Raw genomic sequence first — 17502 nt, forward strand, 5'->3', positions numbered from 1 at the left:
CGTGTTGTGTTTGTTTATTGTTACGTTGTTAATGTCGGCCCAGTATGTTAGGGTTGTTGCTATTGACATTATGATTGGTAGTGGAAGCAGGCTACTATTGCTATACGTTTTTGTTATTAGGCCTGCTATACGTTTTTGTTATTAGGCCTGCTATTGTTTTTATTACAACCAAATGAATTGCTGTTATTAATAGAAATGGGCAATACCTTATGGTATAAACGCAGCCAGAACTGACATTACAGAATTTCAAAACATACTGCTTCCTATAGGCCTGCTTGCCAAGATACATTCAGCCAACCAGCAGCTCCCTCCACCAACCAAAAAGATGGCATGCTTCCCAAGAACAACGACACCACCATGGCCATGATAATCCACGTCGAACAATTACATTTCCCACATATTCACTGCAACATGCTCCACATTTCCAACTTGTGATTAATGATATTTCGCCAAAGATTAATCACAGAAAATTAAAATTCTTGGAGTTTTTTTTTTGCGCGGTGGTAGATCAGGATGGTGGTTGTGGGGTAGTAGTGGGTGTGGGTTGGTGGGGTGGGGGAGGGGAGTGTAAGGTGTACAGGGAGGGGTGGAAACGAATTAGCTTCATCGAATCTTTTTAGATGCAAATATTTTGTTATCTCCACTTTACTGCACTGTTTTCAGTGTTTATGATTAATTATATCTTCTTGGTGAAAAATAAATCATGCGAAATTAGGATCTCGTTGGCTCCACCGGCGTAAGCAGAGATGGCAGGTCGATGCTGTTAATTTCAGGTTGAAATTGACACACTAATTATACTGCAGAGTGGCGCTGCAACACTAGAAGGCAAGATTATACCTCTGCGGTTCTATTTTTTTTATCAGATCCCCCCTTATATTTTACCAATTAAAATCGTAAAGGCATTTCATTGCCCCGGGATAAAAACGCAGCCTCTCTCCTAACATTGGCCATCACTTTCCCCCATCAGATTCATTGTGATGTATTAGATGCAATAAATTATCCCATGTAACAAAACATGGCGAGCTGAAAGGCAGATAATCTGCAGAGGAGAGATAAGGATTCATTATTCCAAATCATTATGAATCCGGCGTTGGCTGTGACTTCTTTCTTAATCAGCTTCTGTGATCCTGGATACGTGAAGAGAGCAGATAAGAGCGGAGTCGTTTATAATTCTCCCCACCTCTGCCTAATATTTTAAAATAAAATCGCAGGAAGAAGCCGCCGTAAAAACATTGGCTTACGTTTGGGACGCAGGCAGGAGGAGAATAATAAAACACATTGAGAAAATAAATAAGTAAATAGATTAAACGTGGGCACCACACATTTAAGAGGTATTTGGTCTCAAATTATGGTTACCTTTTTGACATTTGCAGAGATGTAGGCTTATGGTGAAACATTAAATTATATTGTATCTTAATTGGGACACGCAGGTTTGAGTGTATCCCTCATTTAAAGTAGCTGGCTACAAAGCTACTTTTTAAACTCAGGATATGGTGTGCATTGGGGTCAACAGCCATAACAATAAAACAATGGGATGCATGGCCAATGTATAGGTAGGCCTACAACTCTTGTGCACTTGAGTCTGACAGAAGATTTGATAGCATATGCATCATCAATACATGTGGCAGTGCTCACTGAATTATTCTGTAAGGGTATCCAGGAAACTTGAATGACATGTTCTGTGTTTAAACAGGCCTATTCCACGATAGCCTAACAAAATTAATCGGGTTATCATAATCCCCCATTCTATCTGCTGATAAAATTCATCGTTATAAATACCAAAGGACATCAATAAATAAATTATGCAAAAAAACAGGAATGTGTACTTTCATTGTGGCGAAAGGTTTACGCTCAGCTGTTGTCACCCTGCGCTGTCACGCGGGAGCTCACGTCAAATTCTACATTAATCACGCAATTTCATGCCAGGACTAGAGTGCACGAGGGAGAGAAGGAGAGTGACTTTGGACTTGGCCGTGCCCGTGCTCAAAGACATTAGTGAACCAAAAATGGCCTCAGAATCAAAATGGAGCCTCTCCCGGCTGGCTTGTTGAAGATGATGTGTTGTCATTCCCCCAGAAATGATTTTAGATAGGTTACTTTCTCCAGAATGCTCCTTTCGTCTATCATGACGCACATGTATGTTCTATGTTCAAATAAGCATGAGTAAAATCGTTTATTGCTGTCACATCTAACGTTATCCTAAAATGAGTGAAACGAATTGTTTCTTCTGATAGGCCTGTTTTATTTCTTCAGACTCTAATAATCATTTAATTTAATTTACGAAATGTCATAATGATCTATGAAATAAACAGAGGTTTCATATTTGTTTTGCAATCTATCGACGACATCAATGTGGGCATTTATCATGAACGCATATTAACATTGCTTTATATTAAAATTGCAAGCTATTAATTTAAAAATAAGTAGCCTACTTTATTTACGTTCGAGGCATCTTATTAAATCATGACTATCTGTTTGTGTTGTTTTAATATCATATTAAGATAACCCAATGCAATACTAATTCTATAAATGAAAGCTCCCTTTTTGCCCTGGAAATGTTGAATTATTCATTGGTTTAAAAGACAAATTTTGGCTCACTGCATCTGTAAATTTATACTGCGACGTTTTTCCTAATTATCTTTAATGTATTACCTTAATTGAATTTCTTTTCCGAAGATAGATTTAGCTGTGATAGATTTAGCTGTGATCAGTTTACATTCTCCTTCAAAGAGTCAAGGCGCAACGTGAGAGATACCAAGACTCAAGCATAAGCACATCTCTCTCTCTCTCTCTCTCTCTCTCTCTCTCTCTCTCTCTCTCTCTTTCTCTCTCTCTCTCTCCCTCTCTCTCTCTCTCTCTCTCTCTCTCTCTCTCTCTCTCTCTCTCTCTCTCTCTCTCTCTCTTTATCTCTGTCTGTATATCTTCCCCCTTCTCTCTATCTATCTGTGAAAGAGGACAATGGCAATTTTTTTGTGATACCCTTTTCAATCAACCATGAGGTATACTCATCAGTCGACTAACAGTCACGAATCAATTCGGACCATATTCTATTGACAGTTTATCAAGAATCCTTGCCTTTCCTTCTAGCCTGTGCTACACAATGAAATACAGGGCGAAACAACAACAGACAACCACTCATTAGTTGCCGTTCGTTTTTTACACATTGAAATGAGCACAGAGCATGATAAATGTAGCCTACACCATTTGCGTAACAAAATAAACCGTGTGTGTGTGGGCATGGTGTCCGTGTGGCCCACCGTCCGCAACATATCATTTTTAGGTTACACTATGACAACCGTATTAACTGTCTGTAGCTATTATGCCTAAAACACGAGAAGATAAACACAGGAGATGTACACCACAAATAGCGGTTCCTTATTCACATCCTCATTATTAAAAAAAAAAAAAAAAATGACAATATGGCTCTCTGCGTGTATTCGTTTTGTTACAATATTGTTTTTCCTCCACAAACTCCGCCGACCCGGAAGAGCAATGGTTTGACTATACAGTAAGTACGGCAAGAGAGTGTGTGCTTTGGTTGGCGTGTAGGAGTGAGCGTGCGCGAGTGTGTGTCTGATTGTGCGTATGTGTGTGTATGTGACTCTTCGGGCTGAGGGCGCGCGCCTTGGTTTTTTCCCTCCAGTTCGCTCTCTCTAAATGCCATCGGCGCTTCGATCTCCATGTCACTCTTCCCTCACATCTGCAGCCGATCAGAAAAAAACAAACTTATACCCGCCAACCTCAATTCTACAGGTCAGTAAATATTTTGACTTCTCTAAAGCCTGTATGACCGTCTACTTTGTCCTCCCACGCATAATAGGTTACAATGTATAGTATACCCTATCAGCAGAAGGCTGATAGGGTATACTATAAAAAGTCCTATTTAACATAGGACTTTTTTCTGTTAATATGTAACCTGGCAACTTTTAAAAAGACTTAGAGATTGTGCTGATTTTGTGGTTAAAAAAGAAATAAAAGAAAATGCACACATGCTTTACATTAAATCCATTGCGATAGACCGGTTAAACAGCTTCATTTTCTCAAAGGGTTGCAAGTCTGTCAAGTAAAAATGTATGGATATTATGGTTAAAGCCACGTAATTGTTTATTTTCACTCTACCCAATGTGTTCTTCAATGGCATGCTGGAAGGGATATTTTGGCAAAATAATGTTCAAAAGACAAGCAGTCTGTGATGCTGGTCTTCCGTAATGCTTATTCACGCAAATGTACGTTCTCTAGTGTTTAATTCAGCCCAATAAATATATTCTTAGAATATTTACCTACCTCATGTTTCCCAGAAATACCGAAGATCAAGGATTGTAATGATCTATTACCACCTGAGTTGGTATAGGCAGAATCCCGTAACCCATGAAATTGATCTGATTACCTCGGCATTGGGTCATAAAAGCAGTTGGATTTGCTGAGGCTGCATTTCCCGCTTTCTATTTCGTCTGTGGTCGATATGGCTTGATTTGGAGAGAGTAGCTGTTACATACAATGAATAGGATACGAAATTAAGGGCATCACAGCGCACTGTCATGGCCAAAGCTCAAGCGCTTATTTGCATGCAGAGAACAGAACGGGCTGGGACATCGCGCGCCGTTCTATTGATTTACGCTGAATACTTCCCCAACAGCTGTGTTTTCAAGATAGCAAGCCTGGCCACTCGCATATTCACGGCTTGTAATGCCTTTTAAACCAGGATACAATCTTCCATAAATCTCCAAATTAAGCCACGACAGTAATGGACAGACACAGTGGTTTAAAATGTTGTTATGTCGAAAATTCTTTGTTTGTCTGTTAATTACCCTGTCAAATTATTAGGCTACCTGGTGCTATCATCAGCAGTGAAGAGTGGTTTGACCTATGGCGATAAGATTTGTCCCCGAGATTGTACACTTTAAAACAACCAAATGTCACATAGGCCTGTACTACAGCCTATATGATATGTGTGTGTCCATGCTTGTGTGTTTGTGTGTGAGTCTAATTTCAGACAATACTATAGCTAAAATGAAGACGTGGCTCTGGATGGCCCGTTAGAAAGTGGCATGCAACAACAGATTAAAATCACGCATGAGTTGTGTTAGGTATGTCACTTATCGAGGATTGAAAATTGACTGTACTAAAAAGATAACATGTACTCGAGGTACTGTTCATACACTGAACTCATTTCAATGCTTCTAAGAAATCCACCTCATTTCACAAGTTTCACGCGCACAAGGCAACATTTCATGCCCTCATTCAGGTTCTAAGAATCAGAACTGGTTCACATGAGGCTAAACAACAAGAATATGTTTTTCTTGAATAGAAAGTATGACTGTAAGGGTGGCGAGTATGGGTGTCCTTAGTCATAAAATGCTTGTCTGATTCTGTTTCAGAACATTCTAGATTTATGTTATGTATGTAATGCATTATCATTATAAGAAACTACATTGATGATACAATTAGTATACATCGTCAACATTAGTTCAATATTGTTATTAATTATTGCAGTGTTATTGTATTTATTACTATTACTTTTTCAATAACATGTCTGAATGTCTATTTGCCTAAGGCATAGGCTACGTGTAGCATAATAAACATCCTGATTTTGTTTTCTCTATCACCATTCAGTTGTAGTGATGACTGGGGTGTGCCTATTTAGTTTGAACGCGTGAGAGTTCCGCACGCTGCCCGCTGCCTGGGGCCGTGTCCTCTGGTTCACCCTGGCTCTTCGCCTCGCGGCTGTTTGGACAGCTTTACCTGCTACATAGTATGGAACTGTAAAACCTAAACCCATCAAAAGTCTTCTAAGCCAGATGCCGGCACTTTAATTAAATTGTATCTTTGGGCCTTTCCCCTTTTCATCATGTTGCCAACATGGGTGTTATGCCTTTCTTTAGATTCAGAGGACAATCAAGCTTTAACTATTATACACTATTATTAGGCTATCTTGTGTAAAGTAACCATAGTTGGCCACAATAGTATAGAGCCTGTTATTTCTGGAAAATATCTACACAAGCTAAAACCTCCACTTAATTATTCATTAGTTATTGATTTGTAATTCCGCTATTAAGGCCTGAAATATTATAATTAGTATTAAAATTTGACGTAGCCCATAGGCCTACCCCAACAATTATTGTTAATTTCAGTACTAGCCTGCAAGTTGTTGTGTTAATAGTTTAGTGGTAAAAATTGGTAGCAAGTGGTAGCAATTTTTATAAGCAATGGCAATGCCATTTTTATGGGCCTATTTATATTCAAAAACTGTAAATATTCTTTAAAAAACGACCCAAACACATTCGTCCAAATTACAAGTTGGACTATTGGGATTAGCCAGAAAATGGACGTGATAAACACAGAGACGTTATCTTTAAAGTTCATCTAACACACTGACAATGAAATAATCCTGCGATGTCTTAAATTCTCACCCTTGGTAAAATGTGTGATGTGTCCTGATGTTAATCAGGGCACTCTGACATAATCACTCAGAAATTATCTCTGCAATCTTCTTCTATGTCAGCCACCACTAGGCGAGGCTAGCCCACCGTGCCACCAACAACATTTATGAATGAGATTTGCGGACGCCATGCAAGTTTCTATGCTTTTGTGTGCACATTTATTTCATATTTTTTGTTAGAATCGTATTTACCTGCATGCATGCACGCACACACACACACACACACACACACACACACACACACACACACACACACACACACACACACACACACACACAAACGCACGCATACACATACATAAAGCTGAACCCACTATTTTCGATTCTTGTTGTGACAGTGTTGGGGATTATCATGACAACTTTTACGGGACCAGTTTTATTCGGCGCTCTGACGTAGCCTATAAGCTTATGTTTCCGTCCTTGACACTGAGGCTGGGGAATCAAGGCATGGGATATGTTCCATGTACAACTCGGTAAGCTTCGACACATCCAGTCAAAAAACAAAAAACCTAATAAGGATTTTACATTTACCATCATGTGTTGCCTCTGAGCACCTATAACGGATAGCCTGAGCGTACTTGTGGATAATGGCCCGCGATACTTTTCAAGAGGATAATTACACAGGTCCGCTGACAGCTCGACAATGGCAGAGGGATTGTTCGGTGCGAAGCGGTACAGCAGTTTCCATCCAAGTTCAGTCTCAGGTTCGCTTCAGGGAGATACACGCGTATCCTGCAGAAGAAAAATATATTCTTTGGCTAAATCAGCAAATGCGAGTTTGATCGGCCTACATGCATGCATGTTGAACTTTGAATTCGAATAACGGCCGTTGTAGACCGCAATACAACACTCACAAAATATGGACATTTCAATGCTTCTAGACATACCCACAGGTTTATAGACTGCTATAAGATCATTTTGCTCAGGCCTATTTGGTCCCTGCACTTTTGTCAACCGCACCAAGAATATCAGAAACAACAATGCGTAGAATTACCAAGTTGGAGTTTATTGGCCAACACAGGCTAGAATTATATTTGTCATCGATTTAGCATAGGCTACTTAAAGATAAATACAAAGAAATCTACTAAATAAAATTGGCAGAAATGATTAATTTCATTATAACGGCTTAACAGAGCCTACCTGCTGATGGCTAATAGGACGACATAATGATAATTATGCATGCACAATGAAAAGGCACGGGCATCTCTTCTCCAAATGCCTGCGTGAACCACTGTACAGCTCTCGCGGACAGTCTCCATTTCCTGGCTGTTTACTCTTGTGATGACGTCACGTCCAGTGGCGTCGCCCAGGCTGCCAGTGTCAGTGGATTGTACAGCACAGAAAGAGCAGCCCCTTATTCTACAGTTACATACTGCCAATCGGAGAGTATGGGGTAGCCAAACTGGGAATTAGACACACAATACCTCCCCTTGGGGTTGCCCTTCCTATGGCCGTGCAATCATGTGGAATAATGTCACAGCAACATGCCTGGTCTGATGTCTGTATGAACAGGCTACAATTTAATTAGTCACCTATACATGATATAATAGATCCCATGCAGGACCGGATAATGTCAAGAATTCGAACTATATCACGTTACGTTTAATGCAGCAATGTCTCTTTTTGAATTAATAATGACATTGTCGTTTATTGGTTGTCTATCTGTGAGCTGGAAAAGGGAATCGACCTGCAGTTAAGCGGGAGAATATGTATTGTAAAATTGGCTTCACAGATCCTGTTGGCTTCACACACAAGAATATTTTTTTCCCACCGTGCTCGGCCTCTCCTGTGACCATGCCAGCCCCTGCTTGCGCTAGTAAATCATCCCAATTTGGGTCCATCATTAGAATAATGTGCCTGTCACCGCGAGAGGACGCACTGTCACAGTTTTAAGAACGTTTATCCGTAACCCGCCCTTGCTCCAGCAGCACGCGTTCTGTGTAGCCATTTCTCTCTCTGCTTTAGCAAGCCCGGTTATTATAAGGTAGAAACAGAGACTAATATGTTTTTCTTTGTACTTTCTTTCAACTTGATATTTTGAATGCCTGTAACATAATTCGAATCAAGCAATGTACAGGTCCCACTGTTTTACTTAGCCTACATCTCAGAGGACATGGGATAGGCTAGACATTTGTTCTGTACCGAGTTCACTATGCAGATTCATTTGTGTTGTTTGCATCACGTATGTCTGTCGAATATACCGGTGCATAGGTGCATGACATTGTTGTACAAATAGAATGTAATTTAATCGTGCCGTTTTTTAAACGGAGTTTCCCCAATTCTGTATATTCATACAATTCTTCATACAGACCAAACATTATTGTTGGCCTATTATTTTGTATTATAATGAATGGCAATGTTTGCACAGCACAAAACATTCTTGCAGTTCTTGGGTCATCTTTCCTGGCCCACTTTATTCAATTAGGGCGACAAGGGCAGGCCCCTCCCCTCTTGATGATACTGACAGACCCTCTTTAAGTTGCGTCGCGCCACAGCTGTCTGCAAGCATTGGCAGCCTGGCGCCATTCTGAAAGAATGCCTTCACTGTAAAAAAAAAAAAAATAGAGAGAGAGAGAGAGAGAGAGAGAGAGAGAGAGAGAGAGAGAGAGAGAGAGAGAGAGAGAGAGAGAAAACTGAGCGAGAGAGAGACATACACACTGGGACGGACTGAGTTCAGAGAGAGAGAGAGAGAGAGAGAGAGAGAGAGAGAGAGAGAGAGAGAGAGAGAGAGAGAGAGTCAGAGAGAGAGAGAGAGAGAGAGAGAGTCAGAGAGAGAAAGAGAGAGAGGGAGTAAATGGAGAGGGTTGCCACTGCGCACAAACAGAGATTTGATCTGTGAGTTTAACTTCGGTGCTAGTCAGTGTGCAGTAAGCCATCTACTGCAAACAAGCTTGCTTCTAAACATACCTCAACAACTTGTTGAGTCGGCTTAAAATTTTAACTTTCCGTGGAGAAGTTGACGACTTTAAGTAGGACTGGATACAACTTTGGACCTATTTATGACAACGAATCTGCAACATTTTAATGTATGTTAATTTTACATCATCTTCATTAAATGTATCTTTTGGCAAATTCATATGTGAGTCTCTGACAAATGCTCGTATTAACATTGGGGATTTAGAAATAAACAAAGTCGCTCTTCTCTTTATCTCCAGGTGAACGAAGGTGACGACGGAACCTGTGGATATAACAAAGCAGGATTTTGGACAGATATTTTTTCGTATTTCTTGACCTGTATCGTTTCCCTCCGGTGTGCATGAACGTTTGCTAAAAGCAATGGAGGTAACCGCGGATCAACCACGATGGATGAGCCATCATCACCCCGCGGTGCTAAACGAACAGCATCCCGGTTCGCACCACCCGGGCCTCGGCCATTCATACATGGACCCTTCGCAGTATCCCCTTGCTGACGATGTGGATGTACTGTTTAATATCGATGGACAGGGGAACCACGTCTCTCCATACTATGGAAACTCAGTCAGAGCCGTCCAGAGGTACCCACCTCCTCCACACAGTAAGTACCTTTTCAGAAAACTTTGTTTGCACGTATTATGAAAGTTTGATCCGTGAATTGTATCAGTCAGATTATGTAGTAATATGTGTATTTGTAAGTGTATTTGACTGTGGCCACACTTGATTAAGTTATACAATTGCAAAAATTGCAGCGAAGACTTCTGAAACTATATCTCAATCAGTTGTAATTTTCTACTTAGACTGAATACTATAGTACAATTTAGGATCCACAATGCGCTGTAATTCAACGTCAGTTGTTTATGTACATTATTTAAATATCGCTTCCTTTTGTCGAGACAGCTAATGCTGTCTATAATGCATCCACCGTTCAGCTCGAAGTTTTGTTTGTCTCCAAACTAACGAATATGTGGATATAGCCTACATCACGTCAGGCCCTACTGAAACATAATGGTCTCAGCTAAACAAGACTGTGAGAAATAATGTTTTTTCTTTTTGTTACCCCAACATGGTGTGTTACAGGTCAATTACATGTTAAAGCGAACAGAATAGACCTAATAGAGCTATTTCTCGAATTTATTGACATGACTTCCTGGACGGTAGCGAATCACGACCCGGTCTCTCTAGCGAGGTTTCATTTTTATTTTACTCACTATACCCTAACAAGTAGGTCCTACGTGCTGAACAAACTGTGACAACAGAATCAATGGCTGGATTTAGGGCAATTAAAATAACTACATAATCTGAGGTAGCCAAATCCCCAAATACTTATTCCAACCGTTAGGCCTGTTGCAGTATTTATATTTTCGTATAAGGCTTTGTTGTAGTCTATCATGTTGGGTTACAATCGAAAGGGTAATTTAAACTGTATCCATTGGAGTGTCAGTGTCTAATGTTGTCCTGCACAATCTCATATATCTCAATTGTATAGTTGAAAGGGGTACTTGAATTAGATATACAAGTATAGGCCTATTTATCTGGTGGTTTCCAAACCTGAATGTTTAAGGACTTGAAGTTAACTATCTGCTGATGAAAACGTGTTGTATGTTGTACTGGCCTTATGTCATATCTTTAGCTATCAGCTATCAGCTACTGAGTTACTTGACATAATAGGCCTATAATGTAATTTTAAAGAGAAATACCAAGTGCAATGAAATGATTCAGTCATTTTGCATGTAGATACAATGTTTGATGGTCCTGTTCTGTTCTCTGTTGCCTAACAGGTAGCCAGGTGTGTCGGCCCTCTTTATTGCACGGTTCCCTGCCGTGGCTTGAAGGAAGCAAAGGCATCGCCCCGCACCACAGCACTTCCCCTTGGAACCTGAGTCCTTTCCCCAAGACTTCGCTGCACCACAGCTCCCCCGCTGGGCTCTCCGTCTACCCGCCGACATCCTCCTCCTCACTGTCCGGTGGCCACTCTAGCCCACACCTCTTCACGTTTCCCCCAACCCCACCGAAAGATGTGTCTCCAGACCCGGGGATCTCCACCCCCGGGTCCAGCTCCGGCCGCCAAGAGGATAAAGAGTGCATAAAGTACCAGGTGTCCCTGGCCGAGAGCATGAAACTGGAGTCAGCTCACAGCCGAGGCATGGCACCATCCGCCCACCATCCCATCGCTACATACCCATCCTATGTCCCTGAATACGGCCCCGGCCTCTTCCCACCAAGTAGCCTGATAGGTGGGTCATCTTCTAGTTATGGTTCCAAAACAAGACCAAAAACAAGGTCCTGTTCAGGTAGGCGTGCGCTTTATTATATTAACATTTGATTTAACCTTTAACCCTCGTGCTGCCTTCGGGTCACATGACCCAAAGGTTCATAACGAACCATTGTTGTGTTTACCCAATTTTACCCAATACAAAAACAAAAAAAAATAATTTTCTTTTAACCATTCCAATGTGGGGGGTCTGAGACAGCCCGACAGTTAAAAGAAAATGCTTCACTTTGTTTTTGTATGAGGTAAATTTGTCGCAATACGACAGTGGGTCACAATGACTGATGGGTCAGAATGACCCGAAGATAACACAAGGGTTAACTAAGTTCACAGAATGCTCCCATGATAGATATCTAGTCCCAATCTGACCAGATCATCAGTGATCATCATAACGATTCTTTCTCTACACGACCAACCTCTCTTATTGGACTTGTAACATGTCTTGGCCATGGGCACAGTTGACAGTCAGGAGGTCTTTCTTGATTCTCTACTGGCCAACATATTTTACTCAACATTATAGGCTTATCTAAATGTTGTCTCCAGGGATTGAAGATTTGTTTGAGGTAGCCATGTATTTTATGATTTGTGAAATCATCAATAGAGGATTGAATCGACATGCATAACAATGACAACAATACTACAACACATATAATTAGTTAATATTGTAGTAATTTTAGTTTTCCTTATAGATTCAATTACTAATATTTTCAAAATTATTTGCATTTTGCAGACTAGTTTTAGACTACTTGACACCGGTCTAAGTATTCAATTTTGTTACGTTTGTGGTCGCACTTAAATGGGCAGTGATTTATGAGGCATATCACTTAGCGACTAATTCAATTAAGCAATTTAAAGCACATTCCACATAAAAAAGGTTTTCCATTTCCCAATGTAGAATTAAGTACACTGAATGATATAACATCCTTATTTCCAATGACTTTTGAACAGTCATGTGCCCATGCTTAAATAGATTTATCAGTTTGATTTATTTTTCACTTTCACTCGTTTTCATAGAGAGAAAGGGGCACAGCTCTGACCGAGGCCTCCGTGCCTGCATGGCTGTCTCGCGCCAGTTTATATGTTTAAGATAATCCCATTACTGTCAGACTGGTGCACGCGACAGTTGCATTGTTTACCCAGCGCCAGTAACTTTGATGGAGTCCGGATGCTGGGCTGCATTCAGAGGGAATAACGAGTGAGCACTCTCTGTGGCCGGGTGCACAACAGGCGAGGGGGATATTAGTCAAACACGCAGTGGTAATTATTTTAAAGGTTATTCAGGCACCGCTCGAACCCAGTTATCTGTAATGAGATTAATATCAGTGCCACATGCTTGTATTAAAACTCTGGATTAGTCGATGCATATCGTCAGGCATATCCAGTATCGTATTTCCTATTCGCATGAATACAAACAGAAATTTGTATAATTTGTGAATAATTTTATTAATTTAGGGATTTGTGTGCTGCTGCTTATTGAGCATTTACATCTCTATTCAGTCGTCTTAATCGCTTCTTTATTAATGGGGTGATATCAGGCTATGTGCTTCCAGTTCAAAAGTGCTGTTTTACAGATAGAAAACAGACAAGCCGAAACCGTACAGTGGTCTCCTTTAACCCGGAACACGCATTGCGCTATGCAAAACCGGTGGTGGCATATTCTCACAGGGCCATTGTGTAAAATACAGATATTTTGCCGCATTTTACCGTCCCCTCACTTTGAAATCAGTACCGATTCAACGTCATCGGTGTCTACAGAGGCCCTAACTTCTCTGTCAGACAAAATCCAGAAGTGACTCTAAAGAAGTGAAGAGGTTTTTGCAACAAAAAAAAGGGGAACTGCGGATGCGTAAATCGCAAAGGCACCAAGTACAATACTCCTTCTATATTACAGTACGCGCCTATGCTTTCAAATAATCTTGCCGCAGTGCTCGTTGTTTCAGTTTCATTGACTAGGTCTGGGACACAAGACCCTCTTAATGAAACTGCTGCGCGCCTCTTACCTGTCGGTGTCACTAGAGCAGTGTCAAACAAGCCTTTATATTTTCTTTAACAATTAGACCATAACACATTTAAATGATTAATACAAGTATTATGTTGTTAAGAGAGGTTGTGTTCGTGAGAGAAATGTTGTTTTATTTCGCCAGAAAAAATTCCAGAAATAATGTCGTGTGAATTGAAACCAGATGATAACATCTGCAGCCAACTTGATTTGTTTGCCGTTCATGTACAGATGCTTCCATTTTGTAAAAATAATAAAACAATAGATATACTACTAGAAGTCCTATAAATGATATACAACTGTCTAATATTCGGAATGCTATTCATAAAATCGTTTTTTTGGTTTGTTTATTTTTGTTGTTATATTATAGCATGCTACAATTACAATGTTTTATGTTTGTGTACTATTCAGAAATATTTTGATTGTTATAATTTTTTATGATTATGTAGTATAGCCTACTGATGCTTAAATAAATAAAATACATATAATCAAGAGCAAAACGAAATATGGAAACAACGATGTTATCCACTTTTCCCCCTTTGCTTTCAACAATTTAAGACAAATAGCCTATTATGTTGTTGCCTAAATTATGTTGTTAATAGGGGCACACTGACCTCGGCGTTCTCTCCATCTCTCTCTATATGTATTGTGTCCTTTTTCAGAAGGTAGAGAGTGCGTTAACTGTGGAGCCACGTCGACCCCGCTGTGGAGGCGGGATGGCACGGGTCACTATTTGTGTAACGCCTGCGGACTCTATCACAAGATGAACGGGCAGAATCGCCCACTCATCAAGCCCAAGCGACGACTGGTATGTTTCTGCCACCTTGTATTGATGACACTTCCGTCTCTCTCTCTTTCTCTACCCAGGAAGAAGTGTTAGCTGCAGGAAATTGACTCGCCAAGTGCAGGTCTCACTTCTTTTAGATATAATAGCAAACTGCACAATGATTGTTATTGTTATGAATGATATTATATCATTTTATGATTTGCTTCATCCTTATTTGCATATGGCCTATCCTACCCCACAAATGGTTATTTTTCATATCAATAACAATAAAATTACAAACAAGGATCGGTAGCTAACTTAGGCCTTTAGGCCTTGCTATTACATGCTATTATTAGCCCACGTATGCCATGGCATATAAAGTTGAAACAAAGCAATAGTCTTTAGTCTAATATTAAACAAAAACAAAAAGTCCATACTGGGCCTATATGCCTAATTATTATGTGTTAAGCAAAACTCTGCATTGGGGCTTATTTGAGGAGAATTCCCCAAAAGTGCTATGCAGTTTCTCTTTATATTTGGCTAATACATTTAATAATGTGAAGGAAAAACTTTCGAGGCAGTAAATCGTTCGCATGGACTGCTATTCTAGCAGCTCACTCCTGCTCTATCCCTTCTCTCTCTCTAATGTGAAAACCCGACTTCCCAGGAAAAATCTGCCGGATATCTGAGCAGCGCAGATAAGTCGCTTTTAACAACATAGCCCGCTTCCCCAGTCTAAACATGAAGGGGAGCGGGGTCCGAATGAGCTCGAGGAGCTGCCCAGGGCACGCAGGAGTCACGACTTGAGATTGTTTAGGGAGTTTAGGGAATCTTTGCAAAATATTCATAAACGGCAGGAGAGAGATGGGATGAAGATGGATAGAGTAGACAATAGATACAGAGAATAAAATGAAAAACGAGTAGCCCTTTAAAAGTGGGCATGGGCCTAGATGTCTGGGCAGAGTTTGGTAACACTGCAGTCATAATTATGTATAGGCCACGCTTTGTTTGAGCGCGAAATTCATTATTCAAGTCACACTTGAGCATAGGTTATGAGGTTACCAAATGTGAATAATCAGACTTCACTCTAAGAGATAATGCAGTGTATTTAGTTGTCGATGGTAGTGTGTCCTCTTCGGTCTTCACGTCTATTGATTGTTTTAGAGATTATAACATCAATGTCAGATCACCCATGCTTGCCACAGCCGACTGGCGCGTAAATGTGAAGACATTTTCGCCAGACATGTCCAAATTAAGTTATATCTTATCTTAAATGCAAATCAGTTCATAAAATCGTGCCAAATTTCAATTATTTGTGTAACACTTTAGGTTAGGCTACTTGGGAATTAAACGTAACGTCTATCAGTAAAATCTCATCAATAGAATCACTATGTCCTTTCAAGCAGTAGGCCTAGCCTACATCTATTTTAAACAGAATTTGAAATCACTGATAGTGGAGATTACTCTAATAATTTAAGATAGCATAGGTTTACAGACAAATGTGTGACATGAATAAAGGACAACTTTAAAATATTTTGATTCGTTTAAACGTTACTTAATTAAAAAACTGCTGAGGTTGACCTTTAAATATATCTACCAAACCAACTGTTAGGCTACTTAGACATTTAACTGGAAATGTAATCAGATTTAATAGGTCCCATTCAAGCCAATGCTTTTATGTGTTCTGTAAATATTTACTCTTGAGAGAGTATGTGCGCTTGCATGAAGCTATTTTTAGTCTCCAGTCAACGCAGCTCTGTTTTGGAATTTCTGTATTTTTTAAAAACTATTTTCAGCCACTATACATAGCTTTGAAGAACGTCAATATGACACTTACCATTCTAGAATCAATAAATATACTTACATATATTATACAAAGTTTTTTTGACTGACGTTTTTTTCACTCTGTTTTTACTATAGTCCGCAGCAAGACGGGCAGGGACATCGTGTGCAAACTGTCAAACGACCACGACTACACTTTGGCGGAGAAACGCCAACGGGGACCCCGTGTGTAACGCTTGCGGTCTATACTACAAACTGCATAATGTAAGCAATACAGCTGCCTGTACATTATAGTAAGATATCTACTAACTTATCTAAGCATGTCCTGTGTCTCATGTTTCTTCCCTTTTTTTTAATTTTTAAATTTCTGTTCACATTCATTCTCTCTTTTATCTTTATTCATCTTTCATAACGTATACAACTTATAACGTCCCTCAGATCGACATTTTTATACAGAGCTTGAAACATTTATAGCATTTTCGCCTATTGGGAATTGGGGGCACTGGTGAAAAGAAATATAATGCATATGATTTATTGGCAGTAAGTATGAATCTAAATGTAGAGGAGCCGAATTAAGCCCACAGCCTGGCTTTAGAATATTAAAGAAGAGCTTAATTAAAATTCGATTAATTTTCAGGCCGATTTTATTTTAGGCCTTTGGTTCTACCCGCATGTGGGAGTAAAAGGCCCCCTCTGACCACCAATCTGTCTGATTCGTTTTGGGGCGCGAGGTGGTTACTGCCTCACCACATCATTTCACATACTCAATCTGTGGACCCCAAGGACTAGTCCCCCCCCCCTTCTCTCTCTCTCTCTCTCTCTCTCTCTCTCTCTCTCTCTCTCTCTCTCTCTCTCTCTCTCTGTCTCTCTTTCCCTTTTTTTCAGCTTCAGCTCAGTGAACTGCATTTTTTATATTACAATACAAATAGAACATACTTAATAATGTTATTATTATTATTGTTAAGACTATTATTATTATTATTATTATTATTGCGATACTATTACTAGTCCATTACATTTCCCCATAGATGGAGAAAGATAGGCAGGACATTTCCTGCAGAGTCGATCTGATGAAGGTAGTCTGTATCCCATATCCTTACTCCCAGGCCAAAAGGATCCGTGTACGTTCTCCCGCTTGTCACGCAAACGCTCCCTGTTAAATCATTTTCCTATGTTGCGTTTGGCAGATTTCCTAAGACTAAAGAAAGCGTTTTGGAGTGAGATTATCAAGACAAATAAAAATATTTCCCAGTTACAATAGCATTTGAACTGACCCTGACCTCCATGTAATTGGAAATGAGTTTGTTTTGGTAAAGTCATTTTTCTGTTGT

At 40.0% G+C, this 17502-nt stretch overlaps 2 protein-coding genes and 1 long non-coding RNA gene across 8 annotated transcripts in view; 2 read left to right on the forward strand and 1 right to left on the reverse strand.

Moving 5' to 3' along the window:
• LOC134037668 (uncharacterized) overlaps nt 1-4622 on the reverse strand; it is an 18053-nt gene extending 13431 nt beyond the window's left edge. The window contains exon 1 of the long non-coding RNA XR_009932556.1: nt 4285-4622. This is a non-coding gene — a long non-coding RNA (uncharacterized LOC134037668). The remainder of the gene's footprint in view (nt 1-4284) is intronic.
• Nucleotides 1-17502, forward strand: part of atp5f1c (ATP synthase F1 subunit gamma) — a 165184-nt gene that overhangs the window by 38839 nt on the left and 108843 nt on the right. The window lies entirely within an intron of this gene.
• gata3 (GATA binding protein 3) overlaps nt 3596-17502 on the forward strand; it is a 16247-nt gene continuing 2340 nt past the window's right edge. The window contains exons 1-5 of one of the 5 annotated variants that reach the window (XM_062483097.1): nt 3596-3753; nt 9595-9953; nt 11134-11646; nt 14286-14431; nt 16310-16435. In XM_062483097.1, the coding sequence (XP_062339081.1) occupies nt 9716-9953; nt 11134-11646; nt 14286-14431; nt 16310-16435 (1023 nt within the window). In that variant the 5' untranslated portion in view covers nt 3596-3753; nt 9595-9715. Of the gene's footprint in view, nt 3754-9056; nt 9466-9594; nt 9954-11133; nt 11647-14285; nt 14432-14490; nt 14532-16309; nt 16436-17502 lie in introns of those variants that run through there. The other 4 variants (XM_062483101.1, XM_062483102.1, XM_062483098.1 and 1 more) reach the window with 4 other exon arrangements.

Source organism: Osmerus eperlanus, chromosome 17 (genome assembly GCF_963692335.1).
Source record: "Osmerus eperlanus chromosome 17, fOsmEpe2.1, whole genome shotgun sequence".
Classification (NCBI taxonomy): Eukaryota; Metazoa; Chordata; class Actinopteri; order Osmeriformes; family Osmeridae; genus Osmerus; species Osmerus eperlanus.